Source organism: Takifugu flavidus, unplaced genomic scaffold (assembly GCF_003711565.1).
Source record: "Takifugu flavidus isolate HTHZ2018 unplaced genomic scaffold, ASM371156v2 ctg637, whole genome shotgun sequence".
In the NCBI taxonomy this organism is placed as follows: domain Eukaryota; kingdom Metazoa; phylum Chordata; class Actinopteri; order Tetraodontiformes; family Tetraodontidae; genus Takifugu; species Takifugu flavidus.
Genome location: NW_026622249.1, coordinates 1 through 2,500, shown reverse-complemented (window position 1 = coordinate 2,500; position 2,500 = coordinate 1). Strand labels below are relative to the sequence as shown.

At 41.6% G+C, this 2,500-nt stretch overlaps 1 protein-coding gene across 1 annotated transcript; it reads right to left on the bottom strand.

Moving 5' to 3' along the window:
• Window positions 1-200: 200 nt before the first annotated feature.
• Window positions 201-1,973, bottom strand: LOC130521005 (ladderlectin-like). The gene is made up of 7 exons (XM_057024673.1): window positions 1,672-1,973; window positions 1,547-1,576; window positions 1,297-1,464; window positions 1,052-1,143; window positions 823-948; window positions 603-702; window positions 201-494 (listed from the first exon to the last, which is right to left on the bottom strand). Exons 1-7 carry the CDS (start codon window positions 1,718-1,720, stop codon window positions 424-426), a joined length of 636 nt encoding a protein of 211 aa, XP_056880653.1. The 5' UTR covers window positions 1,721-1,973; the 3' UTR covers window positions 201-423.
• Window positions 1,974-2,500: the final 527 nt, after the last annotated feature.

Sequence of the window (2,500 nt, the reverse complement as noted above, 5' to 3'; positions counted from 1 at the left end):
TTTAGGTCAACATCTATAAACAAAGTTTAAAAGTTATGAAAGAAAGGCTGGGCCAACGGCAAGGATGGAGAAATCAGGTTCTGACCAAGTTTTGGATCCTTGAGTTTTCCAGACATTGTTATGCTGACGATATGCTGGAAAAATGCTATTGGTTTGTTCCCAGACCACTACATGCTAAAACTCTTTTGGTGATAAAATGTGGCTAGAAACATGCTTTAGAGGTTCATTTAGCAGGGTAAAAAGATGCTCAACTGGCACATTTTTTTAAAACATTTTCTCTTTTATAAGACACTGTCTGCAGCTCTCATGTACAAAAAATGAACACAAAACAAGAGATTCAATGACAGAAACAAAATAAAAATTATCTCAAAGTACAAAGTAGTGGCTTTTCTATCAATAGATGATACATTAGAAAAATAATTTTTAACAACCAAATGGGCTCTTGGAGCAGATGAAGCGAAGTGAAGAAGTACACGCGGTGTTACTCCAACCATCTAAAAATGAGAGAAAACAAAATTAAGACAAATTCATGCTGCTTCCTACATCATACAGAAACTTTGCAGTCACATCGTCTCCTGAAGTGTGGTAACAGTTGTACTTACAGGTGCTGTATAAGAACATGCAGGGGTAGCTGACAGAGGAGGACTGCGAGTACCAGTTGGTATAATAGAAACCTTCATTATTGATCCACAGCCAACGGCCCTGACACACAAAAACAATCCATCTTAGATTTATCTTATGGACATCCAGAACCACCTTAACAACCAGCTGGACTTCAGTCTCAGTTCTGGACTGTGTGACCAGGTATTCTTCAGTTGGTACCTGCAGGTAAAAGCCCCCCAACCACGCAATGGACTGGCTGGAAGTTTTTGTCATCTGCTGCAGGAAGCTGTACTCTTTGGGGCTGCTGACTGAAGCCAGGTTAGCACCCAAACTGTTGCAGTGATCCTATTGGACAGAACACAAGCAAAGGTTGAATACCAAAAAAGGACCACCCTGTCTAAATTATTGGAATTACTCTTCCTCCGAACTTGAGTGGTCGTAATAGTACCTTAGCACTGTACCAGTTCATGGGAGAATTGACAAAGATGTAGCATCGATAGCCATAAGTGAACCAGCCGTCTGGACAGAAGTTAACACGAGCTGCAGAGAACATTTTTATTATGACTGATTGTTTTTCCAGCTGTCACAGCAGAAACTTCTGCTCACATCACACCCACATGTATCCTCCCAGCTGTGAGGGACCACAGATACAACACAAGAGCAAACCAGGTTGTTTTATTTCATGATTCCTACCGTTTCTGGAAGCAGGATCAGATCCTTCATCCTCCTCTTCTTGCAGCATCTTTGACTCCTTCTCAGCACCATCAGCACCTCCGTTCTCATCTTCGCTCACTACCTCCTCGGCGGGTGCAGCAGCCATTTGTTCCTCCACTGGTTGTGGGTTCGATCCTGCTGGCATCTCTGTGAATATATTAAAGAGGTCAGAGGTCAGATCCACATCTGAATGCCTGGTTGGATAAAAACAAACATCTTGAACACCCACCTGGAGACTTTTCTTCAACTTCTGCTGGAGCTGCATACACAAACATTAATGTTAATCATCCTGTGTGTGTATGTGTGTGTGTGTGGTGTGTGTGTGTGTGGTGTGTGTGTGTGTGTGTGTCAGACCTGCCAGGGCAGCACACAGCAGGACCGAGAGGATCAGCACAGTCTTCATGGTGATGCTGAGCAGGTCGTTCTGTGTTGAGATGAAGAATTATTCTAAAGAGAGCTGAGAGTGACCAGATCCTCTGGCTGAAAACAGGTGGATGTCTTCGCTGTCAGGTGAGATGATATTGGTCAGGTATGAGCTGAGTGATTGTTGCAGCTCTTTATATACTGTCATGAGCATGTTACGTGACTATTAGAACGTGCTGCTGTTGTTCTTTATCTCAGAATCACGTGCCTTTATTGGCATAATAACCACAAACTTGAATTGACTTAATTGATTATCGATTCATACTAAATCTTTGTTTTCTCCCATTTAATGGTGAAGAACCTCCCTCGTCATCTGATGAATGTACAGTCTAGAGAGAAACTTTGCGACAACAAAGAAATCTTACATTCTTCAAAGTTTCATCAAAGTGGAACTAAATACTGTTGTGGTCAAATACATCACAAACCTGTTTCTACTTCAGGTAATGTTCTACATAAATGTCTCCTCATGAATGTTCCTCTGGTGTAAAAAGAATAGAGAAGAGTGCAACTCGGTGACTGTGAATGACCCTTTGTATTGAACCACATGCATGATGTGGTGCATCGGCTGTAGGTTTGCTCTGTTAGTTGTATGGTTTTTTGGTGTGTGACACTAGCCTGTCAGCTGAGGAGCATTTGCAGAATGCTGCTTTTACTTACTCACTTATCTTAATTTATTGTACTTGGATACAATAAATCTCATATTTATCGCATTTCTACTTACCAGTGTTCACTCACTGAAGTATACATACTCAGCTTCAGA